Source organism: Mesoplodon bidens (genome assembly GCF_964165515.1).
Source record: "Mesoplodon bidens genome assembly, chromosome: 3".
Classification (NCBI taxonomy): Eukaryota; Metazoa; Chordata; class Mammalia; order Artiodactyla; family Ziphiidae; genus Mesoplodon; species Mesoplodon bidens.
In genome coordinates, this window is record NC_138178.1 from 84,818,906 (window position 1) to 84,833,282 (window position 14,377).

Consider the following 14,377-nt stretch of genomic DNA (forward strand, 5'->3'; position numbering starts at 1 on the left):
TGGAGAATACTATGGGGATTTCTCAAAAAATTAAAAATAGAGCTACCATATGATCCAGCGATTCCACTTCTGGGTATTTATTCCAAGAAAACAAAAAACTAATTGGAAAAGATATATGCACCCCTATGTTCATTGCAGCCAAATTATGGAAGCAACCTAAGTGCCCATCAATAGATGAGGATAAAAAAGGTAGGTGTGTGTGTGTGTGTGTGTGTGTGTTTAATGGAATATTGTTAAGCCATAAAAAAGAATGAAATCTTACCACTTGCAGCAGAATGGATGGACCTAGAGGGTATTACGCTAAGTGTAAATAAGTTGGACAGAGAAAGAGAAATACTCATGATTTCACTCATATGTGGAATCTAAACAGCAAAACAAATGAACAAACTTAGTCAAACAGAAATAGAGTTGTAGATACGGAGAACAAACAAATAGTTGTCAGAGGGGAGGAGGTTGGGGGGAAGAAAGAAAGAAGTGAGGCAGATTAAAAGGTACAAACTTTCAGTCACAAAATACATGAGACATGATTATGAAATGTACACTTGGGGTATATAGTCAGTAATTATGTAGTATCTTTGTATGGTGACAAATGACAGCTAGATTTATCATGGTGATCATTTCTAACTGTACAGAAATATTGAATTACTATGTTATGTCTAGATACCAACATACTGTTGGAGATCAATTATACTTCACAAACAAAGAAACAAACTCACACAAAAGAGATCAGATTTGTGGCTACCAGAGGTGGGGGTTTGGGAGAGGGGTGAATTAGATGAAGGTGGTCAACAGGTACAAACTTCCAGTTGTACGATAATAAGGACTAGGGATGTAATGTGCAACATGATAAAGATAATTAATACTTCTGTACATTATATATAAAAGTTGTTAAGACAGTAAATCCTAAGCGTTCTCAGCAAAAGGAAAAAATATATTTTTTCTATTTCTTTCATGTTGTATCTCTACAAGATGATGGATGCTCAATAAACCTATTTTGATAATCATTTCAGGATGTATATAAGTCAAATCATTATGCTGTACACCTGCTGTATGTCAATTAAATCTCAGTAAAACTAGAAAAAAATGTATCTGCACTCTGATTTAGAAACAAAGAAACAGAATCATCAAATCAAACTGAAAATTGTCCTCCACAGGAGACTGGCTGCTGTGGGGAGCTTGGTTGCTGAACGGCACCTGAGCCTATTTCTGGTGGCAACTACTATGTCTGTCCTCTCTTTCCTTCCGGCTTCCCTATTCCTTCTCTTTCTCCTCTCCCTTTTTCCTTCCTCTTCTATTCTTCCTTCCTACTTGCTCTGACATTGGCCCCCATGTACACTGCTTCATCTAGCGTGGTGCAAGGGATTTTAGGCCTCACCAAAGCCAACAGAAAAAGACTGTCCTGAGTGAGTTACGTTGAATTCAACAGACAACTTTATGGGAGGCTCTGAGATTGCCTCAATGATGCCCTTCTTACTGGAGAAGCTTACCCTTTTGGGGAAGTAATTTTGAGCAAGGAAAGGAGTTGGGGGATGCTTTTTTTTTTTTAGTTGATTTGTCCACCAGGGAAAAAGACTGCCTAAACAAAATCTGCTGATGAAGTCACAGAATGACTCCACCTCTGGAATGAGCTTCATTTTCATGTATTTTGTAAGAAATTTAGCTCTCAGTTGAGAATTCAGTCACTCTACCTACTTAACGGCAAGATGATATGGTTCTTTTTTCTTTTTTTTTTTAAGTACCTAGGGGTAAGACGGGAATAAAGACACAGACCTACTAGAGCATGGACTTGAGGACATGGGGAGGGGGAAGGGTAAGCTGTGACAAAGTGAGAGAGTGGCATGGACATATATACACTACCAAACGTCAAATAGATAGCTAGTGGGAAGGAAGCAGCCACATAGCACAGGGAGATCAGCTCAGTGGTTTGTGACCACCTAGAGGGGTGGGATAGGGAGGGTGGGAGGAGGGAGACGCAAGAGGGAAGAGATATGGGAACATATGTATACGTATAACTGATTCACTTTGTTATAAAGCAGAAACTAACACACCATTGTAAAGCAATTATACTCCAATAAAGATGTTTAAAAAAAAGAAAATAATAAGAAGCACAATCTAGTCATATATTAAAAGGCTAATACACCAAAAAAAAAAAAGATGATATGGTTCTATCAGACCAAGAGTCTAAACAAACATGAGATTCTACCAAGGTCAGAAATGCTGCACTTCAAGCCAAAAGATCTCTCTTGGGCTTTACTGTTCTGACTTGTAACTATAAATTTGTCTAAGTGTCCAATCATGTTATCAAACAAAGCACCCATCCCTACAGTACAGCATCCTCTGAAGCAACAGGAGTCCTAGATGTACCTTTGGCGATTCTCTAATTTTTCTGCCACTCTGATTTCCACAGGACTTTAAATTGCTTCCCCTGAGATCAAGCAACACAAGATGGTTTTGGAAGTGCTGAACTCAGTGCATTATAACATCACCAGCATGGTGACCGAAGTTGCACCTGTTGCCAGCGTTTCAATCCTGCTGCTCATTGGCTTTCTTCTCTTGGTTTGGAATTATAAAAACACATCCTCAATACCAGGTAACACAGTCATTTAGTTCTGTATCTACGGAGACTGTTTCCTTGGGCTTTTCGTCCATGAGGGTAAAGGAAATATGCAAAACAGCGAAGAGTAAACCTGAGGAGATGGCTGAAGCCCACAGCATATTAGCAAATGAATTCAGGTGAATATTTTTCTACCAATTATCTGTACATGTTAAATGAAAGCACTAAAAAATATATCAGATAACCCCTTCCAGTCAGCATTTTGTTTTGGTAAGATGCATACAGGTCTTTTGTCTCCTTAGGTAGGTTTATTCCTAGATATTTTATTCTTTTTGTTGCAATGGTAAATGGGAGTGTTTTCTTAATTTCACTGCCAGATTTTTCATCACTAGTGTATAGGAATGCCAGAGATTTCTGTGCGTTACTTTTGTAGCCTGCTACTTTACCAAATTCAATGATTAGCTCTAGTGGGTTTCTGGTAGCATCTTTAGGATTCTCTATGTATAGTATCATGTCATCTGCAAACAGTGACAGCTTTACTTCTTCTTTTCCAATTTGGATTCCTTTTATTTTTTTCTTCTCTGATTGCTGTGGCTAAAACTTCCAAAACTATGTTGAATAAGAGTGGTGAGAGTGGGCAATCTTGTCTTGTTCCTGATCTTAGTGGAAAAGGTTTCAGTTTTTCACCACTGAGGATGATGTTGGCTGTGGGTTTGTTATATGTGGCCTTTTTTATGTTGAGGAAAGTTCCCTCTATGCCTACTTTTTGGAGGGTTTTATTATAAATGGGTGTTGAATTTTGTCAAAAGCTTTCTCTGTATCTAGTGAGATGATCATATGGTTTTTCTCCTTCAATTTGTTAATATGGTGTATCACGTTGATTGATTTGCGTATATTGAAGAATCCTTGCATTCCTGGAATAAACCCCACTTGATCATGGTGTATGATCCTTTTAATGTGCTGTTGGAAAATGGACTTGGCACAAGTATCCTTTAAAGTAAGTTTAAGATGGAGTGGAGCAAGGTACAATTCCAGGTTTTTTTTTTTTTTTCATTCAAATTCATTCCAATTTTGCTCTAAAGGTGAAAATGTCTCTGGAATGCCTTCTGTACTCCTTTCTGTCTCCCTCCCACTTTGCCTCATCCATGTCCTCTGTCCTCTCCCTTTCTTGAACCTATTCCTTCTCTTTATCCCATTCTTTATTTTGGGGCATGGTGGTGATGATGGTGCCACCACAAGGGGTGGATGGAACCTGGACAGTGGAAGAAAAATTGGGATCACTATAGTTCCCTTGAAAACCTAAAAAAAACTTCCACAAGGCTCTGTGGATCAATCAAAAGTAGAGTATAATATAATTATCCAGATAATTCCAGTAGAAACCCCATCACTCCACACTACCAGATTAACTCAGAATTCTCAGAAATATCAGACTTTTTTTAGTTTTCAGGGAAAACTCCTCATAGCAGGCATTTGTCCTCAGTTCCATAAGATATCCGATAAGGCTTTATTTCAAGAGCAGAGTCATTACACACTTTCAAGCATCGTGGGCCTCTTCACAGAGTGATGTCGAGTGGGAGTGTGGTGCTGCTGCAAAGTGCCCTGGGTCTGGATTCTCTATCGTTTTCCAGAGAACTGTCTGTCTCTCTGCTCAGTTCAGCCTGGTATTTTAGTTTACTTTAAGGCCCAATGGAATGGAATGTCTAGTTTGTTTTGTTCTCTACTCCTGATGGGGGTCTGAAGGAAGACTGTTCCACAGTCTTTTAACTTGAACCCCTTCCCCACCACTGCTCCTTCCTCACTGGATTTCTCCTCCCCCAGTGGGCACCCAAGTCAGGGTCCGTGAAAGGTGGAGGTGAGGGAGGAGGTATTTTTTAACAACTCCCCCCAGATGTTTATGTTGCAGGTGATGGTAGAACTCCCTTGGACCTTTGGGGAGGGGCAAACACAAGAACTGGCATCCTTGAAGCCCTGGACCAGGAGCCTAGGTGGTAGCTCACTCTGTCTACCACCTCTGGGCTGGGGACATCATGCTGTCATACACTGAGAGTCTATGACACTATCACATAGTCCTGTGGTTCTCAGCCCTGCCTGAGGACGGTCCCCATGTGGGTTTTTGGTTTTTTAACATCTTCCCAGGTGGCTTTCCTGAGCAGTCTGGGTTGAGAGCCACGGAATGGAGCCAAACCCGTTCATTTGACACAAGGGGAAACTGAGCCTCAGAGAAGGGCTCTGCCTTGTCCAGGCAAACCGTTGTGACAAGTATGAGTAACTGTGGAGTTCAAACTCCTCACTTCACGGGGGAGGGGTTAAAGCCACAGAAGGGAGACGGCTTGCCAGCATCTCAACTGGAAGGAAAGTGGCAATAGGGGGGGCAGGGGGACCACCAGGAAGACCTAAATCCCAGGTAGATGATCATTTTGCTACCAGGGAGCTTCTAGCTCCATGCTTTCCTTGGGAAAATGTGAGGTCTGGTCAGAACCTTCTAGTTCTAGAAACCTCTGGCCCAGGCTGACATCCCGCGACTCCTGGTTGGGGAAGGGAAGGTGAGGACACTGGCCTTGTTGGATGGGTCTTGCTGACCAATACTTCTGAACTCCTTTGGCCAGATCCCTCCAATCACTGGCTCTCTGGGTTCTTAACTTTATACATATGGGGAATCTCAGGGTCAGTGAAGCCAAAGAGTTGAGAGGGTACAATGAGCCAAAGCCCTCTAGTAAGTTACAGTTTTCAAAGCAGTTTCACAACCACTTTCTCTTGTGAAACTCTGGGCACTCTGGTGAGTTGAGTGTGTTGATGCCTATTTTACAGATGAAGAAACTGAGACTTAAAGAGGCTAGGTGTCCATAACTAGTAAGTGATGAAACTGGGACTCAAATCTAAGTTTCTTAAACCTACACTTACTGAGAGGCCCTGCATTATCAGGTGATGGGGACAGGGGGGTCGAGGAGTGTGCAAAGGTGACACACATAGGCAGAGGACTTAGTGCCAGCGAGGGCCGTGAGGGTTCGGAGAGGAAAGAATCGTTCCTATTTGGGGGTTCTGTAAGCTTCAACTTGGGGAAACTGCCGCAGTTCACTGATCTCTGCCAGGACTACAGTTACCTGGCACCTGGCAGCTCTCCCTCCCCCAAGGATACAGGGCGATGCCCAACCTTGCACATGGGTCCTCTACCCCAGAGGCCCTCTCTGCCCTGGGCACCACATTCTTTATGGGAGCACTGGAAAAAAAAGGACATGGCAATAGTCTCCTTTTGCCCATTAAAAATACAGAAAATGCACAAATAAACACGTCATCACAGACCAGCGCAAGAAGTAGGATGTTAGCAGCATCCTAGAAACTCCTCTTGTGCCTTTTCAATCATACCCTCTCTCATCCCCAGAAATAAACAATCTTCTATTTCTTAATGATCGCTCCCCTGCTTTTTAATAGATTTTTCACCTAATTTCATATTCCAAACAACGTACTTTAGTTTTGCCTGGTTTTACATGCTTTAGCAATAGAATCCTACATTATTCTCTGTCTTGCTTTTTTGCTCACTTTTTTGCCTGTGGGTTTCATCCAGGTTGTGGCATGCAGCTGCAGTTCATATGGTATGCAGTTATATGAACACCCCATGCTTTAATCTCCCATTCTACTGTTGATGGACATTTAGGGTGTCTCTAGCTTGGGGTTACTGTGAACAGTACTGCTATGAACATTCGTGTGCACAGGGTTCTCTAGGGTGTACACCCGGCATGGAACGTAACAGCTTCTTGATTAGGACAGAGAGTGGGAGGCCCCAGCTGTTGGCTTCATGGAGGCCATCTCTGCACAAAAATGCAGTAAAGTATTTACTGCTCCTCTGAGGTGTGCAAGAGACTCCTGCACTCACACATGCCTAGATGAGCATTCCCAAATCTGAGCAGAGAGCAGTGTAATGTGGACACAACCAGAGTATTTCCCTAATATTCTAACAAAATTTCTCCCTTCCTAGAGCATTCTTCTCTCCAACTGGAAGGTATAAGATATACATGTAACTGAAAGGATGATACTGTATGATAACTATTTCATTTTGTGCTTTTTTTCACATTCCTTTTTCCCTGCCCAGGATCTGATAGGGACCTAGTTATACTTATCATACCATCACAGGTCTAACTTGGAGCTATATCTATACCTAGAAGGGTCTCAGTGTTTGTTGGATGAATTAAGCTGACATAAGATGGATCGCTAAGGACTCAAAACTCTAATTCTCTCTGGTTAGAACACTCAGGTTCTCAACCCCTAAGGGAGTTCAACACAATCACAATCTCCCTTGTTCAGGAGATACAGCTCTCCACTTTCATATTTTAAATTAGAATGGTGGTTCCCAAATACTAAGACTTTCTACATGGCACTAAACTTTTACATAAAAACTGAAAAGTGAAGCCTTGATTTGTATGTCTTTGTTCCTCATGGCCCTAGCATATGAAGTAAATGTTTGTTGAATAAGTCTATTCCCAAATAGACAGACGTTTGACTTCACGTGGACTAAATGTATGAGAAACAATATATTTTTCCATTTTTATCAAAATGTAAATACACCTAAAATATTCTAAATAAGGATAATATTTAAAATTTCATGCTTTACACAAGTCTAATTAACTTTTAAAATTCATTCAGGAAATATTTATTGACAGTCTACAATGTTTCAAGCTGTAAACATTCAGCAAAGTATTTTGTTATTATGCATAATATGTCAGTTGATAAGAGGTCAGTATATCTGATGATATTTTAAGGAAATATGTATACAATCAAATCAGCTTGTTTAATTCTTTTAAGAACTTAATGAAATTATTTTAATATAAAGTCAGTCATCTATTCATAGTACTATTAGAACAATCCTAAGATTAAGACCCCCTGACCAAAGAAACTAAAATTCGTTTTGGTTCTGTAGACATTAACAAAGACCTTCACTTTAGAGACAAAAAAGCAGTCTTGTCCACATTAACCCAGCTACTTCAGATTAAGGAGTAATCCTTGTTTGTCAAATTTGGGGTTAAACTTCCAATTTAGATGATTCATGCAAAAACTTAGGTTATGTAGATTATTACAGAGCTCCAGACCAGGCAGTGAGAGTACTGTACTGTCTCAGACAGTTGTGTGAGTTTTGGCTCCACAACTATTTCACTGACAGAACGGAATTAAAGTAGTAAGATATAGAAATGGTATAACTTTACAATAAAACTCCTAAAACCACTCCAACAAGCTTTTGATGAACTTTTCACCACCACCACTAAAATCAAGCTGCCAGGTTTGTTCTCTGATACAAGCAACAGCTCCCCTGGCTGCTCACCAGATGCACAGTCTTCACAATTCTGTCATCGTCTGCATCAGCAAGGGTGTAAGGGCCACGGCTCTTCACTAAAACCACATCATTGGACTCAGACTCTGGTCTAGACACTGATCAGACCCACTGGTCATTCCTCAATGCTTAGCTTTATTTTGTCTCATGAGATTTAGCTTAAGATTCTCTTCTTAAACCAAATCCTTTTGAAGGAAAAAAAAGAGGAATGGATGTTTTTTGTTTGGACATTGCCTTTGCAGACCATGTTTCTCACAGTTAAACAGATGACACCAAAACCACAAACTAATTCAAGCCCACCCATTCCGTTGACTGGTGCTTTCAAACCCAAAGTTTTCAGACAAAACTAGGCAGCCAGACAGATCTATCAGCTTGTCACCTGTCCTGGTTTTCATGCCTGCTACCAGGGGGACTGATTGACTTGTATCTGAAACTCACTGACACCGTTTAACACAGCAAGAATAGACAACTACTCCAGTCCATTTAGAATGAAATGACTGAGATCAAGTGGAACTGGAGTACTGTGTATTCTGGAATACTTCTTACTTGGAGCAGTGAAGAGCCTCATGTTATGCTTATGTTGTTTTTTAAATCTTTTTCCTTTTTTCTTTCTAAGTAATTCACCTATATGTCAGAAGATTAAAAGAACATTTAGATAAAAAAGAACAAGAACAGCAGTAATTTAAAGCAATTGCTCCTTCTGGTGTTGAGGAAATACTGATTGTAATCTGATGACTTTCCTAGGTCCTGGCTATTTTCTGGGAATTGGGCCCCTCATTTCCTACTGCAGGTTCTTCTGGATGGGGATCGGCGGTGCCTGCAATTACTACAATAAGACGTATGGAGAATTCATGAGAGTCTGGATATATGGAGAGGAAACTGTCATTATTAGCAAGTAAGCCTGTTAATAATCAAAGACATATTTTTAATATCAAGGCTGGGATTTTTCCTTTTAAAAAACAAACTGATTTTGATATCTTGCTGTCTTTGGTTCGAAGACTATGTTTTTACTACTTAAAGGAACGTGAGTGATTTCCAGGTAAAAATCTAAAACTGTAGACAAGTGGAATAATTGGGCTTTGCTTGAAGCCAAAGGTACATAGATAAAGAACTCTGGAAAGTTGAGAAATCATTCAAAATCTCCCTAAGCAGTGAATGTAGAAACTTAGATCCAGGTCATTTGGCTTTGACAAAACATACTTAGAGAGAGGTATTAACTTTTTGCTTTCCTAAGTTGTTAGTCTTATCTCTACCATAAGCATAAAACAAACAAACAAAAAAGAACAGTAACAGAAGCAAAAGCCTGAGACAGAAAAATCTGACTGTATCAATTTGCTGTCGTGTTTCTAATGTCAGGCTACCAAGAAATTCTAGGAGGGTAGACAGTGAAGAAGGCGCCATTCATAACACTGCTATCCCATTGGTGACTCTGTGCCAGTGCCCTTGCTGAGTGATTTTACATAAATCAGAAAGAATATTGCCGGTTAAAAGAAATGGTGTTCCCCCAATTCCCCCTGCTCTGTTATATTTTCTGGATAACTAGCAGATTGAATTCACTCCAGGGTTAACAAAATGTGCATCCACTGTGAAAAACTAGGCTTGTGAAATATTAGTTTTCTTATTGATTAGTCATAGAAAATGGAGAGTTTAAAAGAGAGCACATCTCACTAGATGTTCTAAACATTCAGCTCTCTTTCTTAGATTGTCAGCAAAGCTAGCTTCAAACTGTCTCATTCAGGATTTTTTATACTTATAATCCCTGACAGGATTTACATACAAACTAAGACTGACCAGAAGGTTTTACTGATTTATTAGAATTAATTGTTCAGATACACACTATTGCCCAAAAGTAAGTAAAGCAATTCTAGAAACTACATTGATTGTTTTCAGGCCAAGATAATGAACATCATTTCATGAAACACCATGATGAACTCAAAGCCTAATTCCTTGAACCAAATACATGAAAGAAGGGGCCAGGGGACAAAAATGTTATTCTTCCAAATATTTCTTACTATCTTAAAATGTTATTTTCAACCAAACTAGTATCTCGGTTTTTGCCTTTTTTTTTTTTTCATTTCACTCAGTATGGTGTTGTAAAAGTCTGAAGAGTAGCTAAGGCAGACCATGTTACACATCTAACCATAAATAGCTTCAGGTGGAAATGTCATTTCATTGGGTTCACAGCGAAACACCCCAGTGCAGCGGTTCTCAGATGGTGGCCCCCAACCAGCAGCATCCACATATCTGGGAACTTGTGAGAAATGCCCATCCTTGGGTCCCACCCTGACCCACTAAATAAGAAAATCTGGGGGCGGGGCCCAGCGATCTGTTACCACGAGCCCTCCAGGTGATTCTGAGGCACACTCCAGTTTCAGATCCACTGCTCTAATGGCGAGGCCAGAGTTACTCTTGGATTTTACTTCTCTTGGTCTATGGAGCTCTGCCTAGCCAAATTTAAGTGAATTTGATATGCTCTCATTTTCAAAATCAACACTTTACTCACTTGTTTAACTGACTAGAGCCTCAAAAATGTCCTGGAACAGATGGCAACTGGGCTTGGAGGACTGGGACACTGCCTTCTGCTCTTTGATCCCCCAGCACAGCAAGTTGCCTTCCAGCCCTCCTCAAGTCAGTGTCTGCCTTCCCTATCACCCCCTTCCCTCAGGTACAGGCAAAGGGACCTGCAGGATATTCATCCAAAAGGATAACGCCTGCAGCTCAGGATCTAGAGCAGTGCTTCTCACCCGGGCTGCACATTAAAGTCACCCAGGGAGCTGTTCAAAACCCCACTGCCCAGGCCACAACCCAACTGTTACAGTCTCTTGATGGGGTGGACCCAGGCACTGGTAGTGTTTAGAGCCCCAGGTGATTCCAATGTGCTGCAGAGCTTGAGGGAGGAGAGAAGGTAAGAAGCTTCTGGGGCAGGGGGCCTTTCCCTGGGGTTGGGGAAACACCTAAGCAGGTTGGAGGGGTTCTAATTTTCTTACCCTTAAGTGTAGCTCAGGTGGTGGGACTGCAAGACTAGACCTGGAGGGAAGAATGAAGCACGTGAGAAAGGACCAGAGGACCAGGACAGAAATTGCTCTTAGACACTAGATACTTAGATCACCAGATAAATTCCCAGGAACCCCAAAGGCAATTCCTGAAACAGGACCCTTGTTACAGCACAGGTGGCATCTCATCACTCTGCTATCTTAGTTAGGAAAGTGACCTTAGCCACCCTGACAGGGTCAGGTGCTGATTCACCCTGAGGACCTGGACAACAACCCACTCTGCCCTTCCCCCAGCTCTCCCAGTTCTTTCCCTGTTCTGTCCTCATAGGCTTTTCTCTGGTTGGAGTCTCTGTGTTCTCTATAATTGCCTCTGAGCTGCTCAATTTTGTTGTTAAGGGCTGAGCTCCCCGTAGGAATAGGACATGTTTGTCCCCATCTCCTTCCCTTGTCTGCTCTTCAGGTCCTTCCAGAACTACCGGTACCTCTTGAAAAGACCCCATTGGACCTCAGAAAGCTTTTTCTTTTTCTTTGAATAGTTTGTCAGATTTTTTTCTCTTTTGAAAAGTTTGACATCTGTAGTCATTACAACTGTGCTGAGATTATGCCCCAACTTTCAAGTCAGCCGAGTTCTGAAGTCAGGGGAGCTGCAGAACTTCGGGGGGCGGGACGTCAGGCACAAGTGCTGCCGGGATTCTGCCTGAGCAACTGGGGGCTCTGGGGGGGAGCTCCATCTGATCATCTTAAAGTGCGTAAAGTGTGCACGATTCCCAGGCAGGGATGCTCTAAATTACTGAGGGTCCACAGACGTTACGTATGACACTTTATGTCGTGTGTATGTATTAGTGTTTGTAATAGTATCAAAAAGGAGAATGTGGGTAGCATCCATAAAGGGAAATTAGCAATTAACATGCTAATTGGGATCATATTTGCACATCTGTTAGTCATTTAAATACTAATTATTGTTATAGTATTTGTATACCTGTATTAATTGTGCATAAATTTATAGGGAATTCATTCATTTATTTTGTAAGCATCCACTATTGAGAATTATATTAAGCACTGGATGATCCTAATCTATCATAGTCATTATTGGCTCTCCATTCATTCATTAAATAAATATTTATTGAGAACTTTATTATGTACGACAGGTATCATGAAAAAATCACTCCCAAATCCCTACCCTTGTAGAGGAATATATTGTTGCAGTATTAATATACCAACAATAAAAGGCTAAAACATAGTATTATCAGTAGGGTGAACAACTGTCTTGGTTTACTTGGAACCAGAGGATTTTTAAGCTGGGCAAACCAGGATGGTTGTCCACACCATTATCAGGTAGATATGGGCTATAAGAAGATGAGGTGGGTGGAGCAACTTTGGGATGGGGAGAAATCAGGATTCTATTTCAGATATTTTGACTTGACTTGCCTAGTACCGCTGAATAGGATATTAAGATATCTAGGATATCTAGGTTATCTTTTTCTCTTGCAGTGATCTCAGTATCAAACCATTCAGACCTTCCACTGTAGTCAGAAACTAGCAAAGGAGGCTGAGAAGGACAGCCACACAGAGAAGGGAAAGCCAGGAGAGTGTGGTGGTCTGAAAGCCAGGCGAGAATGCATGTCAGGGAGGATGGAATAGTCAACTCTCCAGATAGTGCAACATGACTGGACAGAGATGTGAGCATTGCAATTAGCACCAGGGAGGTCATGGGTGACCTTGACAAGGGCAGTTTCAATGGAGTGCTGGGGGCAAAAGTCTGACCACTGTAGAGAATGGAGAGAGAAGAATTGGAGGCAGCAGGTATAGACACTCTTTCCAGGAGTTTGCCATAAAGGAGGCAGAGAAATAGAACAGAGCTGAAAGGGATGTTTGATCCAAGGAGTTTTTATTTGTTAAGATACAAGATATTAGGACATGTGTGTTTTGATGGGAATGATAAGTTACAGAGGAAATTGTTGATGCAGCACACAGAAGGAGTGTGCCAGGTGAGATGACAAGGGGGTCCAGGTAACAAGTGGACGTGGCCTTGAAAAGGGACACGCAAGTTCATCCACAGTAACAGGAGGGAAGGTTGAATATATGGGCACTGATACTGGTGGCTGGACTTGCAGAGGTTCCAGTTGCTTGTTTTCTCAGTAAAATAGGAAATAAAGTCTGTAGCTGAAATTAAAGGTGAGGAAGTACAACACTGGGGGACAGAGGAGACCGGATATAACAGTCATCCAGGAAAGCGAGAGTGACGGAACTTGGGAAATTTAGTAGAACTGGAAGCTGCACTAAGGGCCCACTTGAATTTAACTGAGACCTGCCTCTGTGTGTGTGTGTGTGTGTGTCCATGTGCATGTATAGTTTTTTCCCTGGCCCCATTCAGCTGCCAGGTGCAAGCACAGAGTAAGCTAAACTGAGAGTTGGATTTAGCCAGGGTTGAGGTTTTACCAGGCAACTAGTACAAAGTAAGCAGAGGGTCAAGGGACTTGAGGATGCATGAAAAGGAGAGACTCTAAAGATCGACAAGAAAATATTTTTCTAACGTTCTAGTTAGAAAAGTTCAAATGAACAGGAAAATTAGAAGAGCAGTCCTCCGCCCTTTTTCCCCATGACCTTGACCTTCTGAAGAGACCACATCAGTTGTCTTACAGGATGTCCCACATTCCAAATCTCTCTCAGTGTCTCATTATGGTGTCATTGAACATATTCTTCTATTCCTGGTATTGCTTATAAACTGAACACTAGGTCTATAGGCTCTGTTCGATTCAGGTTAATTGTTGTGTAATAATACTTCCCTGTTAGTCCTAGGCACTTCCCATTGCATTACATCAAGAGACCAGGGAAGGTGGTCCCATATTAGGGATACTAAATTTGGTCAGCTTAGGGTGGTTACAGTCAGATCTCTTTGTTACAAAGATTCTTTTTCTCTTGCCGTGACCTCAGTATCAAACCTGGGTAAGGATATTAGAGGGCAAAGGACAGGGAAAATGTGGTACGATTGATGGAGTATAAGTCACAGGCACTGAACAGGTCTACACAAGGCACGTGTTTTTAAATGTTTGGTACCAAATATTCCATTGATTGTCTCCCTTGTATTCCTAGTACTCATCAATCTTGAACCTGACCACAGGTGTGTGAGTTCTTTAAACTCAGAACGGGAGGGTGGCTTCTTCTTTACCACCTAAGGACTTACTTCCTGGCTACTTTTCATCTTGAAGAGACGTTAGGTTTGCCATCTTTGGGGATGTCTTTTGACTTCAGTCACATTTCAAGAAGAATAATGACCCCAGGGATCAGGCATCTTACACTACCCACTGTCCCTTCTGAGCTTGGGGACTCACTCTGTCTCTCCTCAGTGGTAAGAAGTCCTCACTCTCCCAGCCAGCCAGGCAGTCAGTCAGTCAATGTAACATCTCCCTCACCTGGTGTTACAGGCCAGTCCACACTGTGGGAAGGAGATCTCTAGTGTTCTCCTGAATATCAGGGGAGCTCTGGGCTGACATCCCTAGTTCGTCACCA

General features: G+C 41.6%; 1 protein-coding gene across 2 annotated transcripts in view; it reads left to right on the plus strand.

Annotated features, from left to right (window-relative positions):
- The window catches only part of LOC308614148 (aromatase-like), a gene marked incomplete at its 3' end in the record, with an annotated part of 97,779 nt that overhangs the window by 63,193 nt on the left and 20,209 nt on the right, over positions 1-14,377 (plus strand). Inside the window, exons 1-2 of one of the 2 annotated variants that reach the window (XM_081228334.1) lie at positions 2,414-2,590; positions 8,619-8,769. The exons of the other annotated variant lie outside the window; for it this stretch is intronic. Coding sequence (XP_081084460.1) covers positions 2,446-2,590; positions 8,619-8,769 — 296 coding nt within the window. The 5' untranslated portion in view covers positions 2,414-2,445. Of the gene's footprint in view, positions 1-2,413; positions 2,591-8,618; positions 8,770-14,377 lie in introns of those variants that run through there. 2 annotated transcript variants of the gene reach the window in all.